This window comes from Trypanosoma equiperdum (assembly GCF_001457755.1).
Source record: "Trypanosoma equiperdum strain OVI genome assembly, contig: ctg_1183, whole genome shotgun sequence".
Lineage (NCBI taxonomy): Eukaryota > Euglenozoa > Kinetoplastea > Trypanosomatida > Trypanosomatidae > Trypanosoma > Trypanosoma equiperdum.
Genome location: NW_027123153.1, coordinates 5,747 through 6,038, shown reverse-complemented (window position 1 = coordinate 6,038; position 292 = coordinate 5,747). Strand labels below are relative to the sequence as shown.

The 292-nt window shown below is 36.0% G+C and overlaps 1 pseudogene across 1 annotated transcript in view; it reads right to left on the bottom strand.

The window, feature by feature from the left end:
• Window positions 1–286, bottom strand: part of TEOVI_000647800:pseudogene — a 565-nt pseudogene extending 279 nt beyond the window's left edge. Inside the window, exon 1 of the mRNA in view lies at window positions 2–286. Within this exon, the coding sequence occupies window positions 2–286 (285 nt within the window). The remainder of the gene's footprint in view (window position 1) is intronic.
• Window positions 287–292: the final 6 nt, after the last annotated feature.

The following is a 292-nucleotide window of genomic DNA, read 5'->3' as shown; positions in this document are numbered from 1 at the left end:
CAAATCTCTGTCCAACAGCTTCTTCCTGAATTACAATCCATATTAACAACGGTTTGTAAATGCTCTGCTCTGACCACCGTTCCCCGCTACCTTTTAATAATTCTCCAAATTCATATTCAAATTTCTTAAATGCCCAAACTCTTGCTATTAAACCGTCACCACTAAGATAAGGCTTTCCACTAGGAAGTAACTTTAGTAAGGTATCCTCTTCTTTTCTAGAGCCAACACTGAAAAACTAATAACATCTCTCCACATGTTCATTGTAATCTGAGTTCATAATCAAATCAAACTA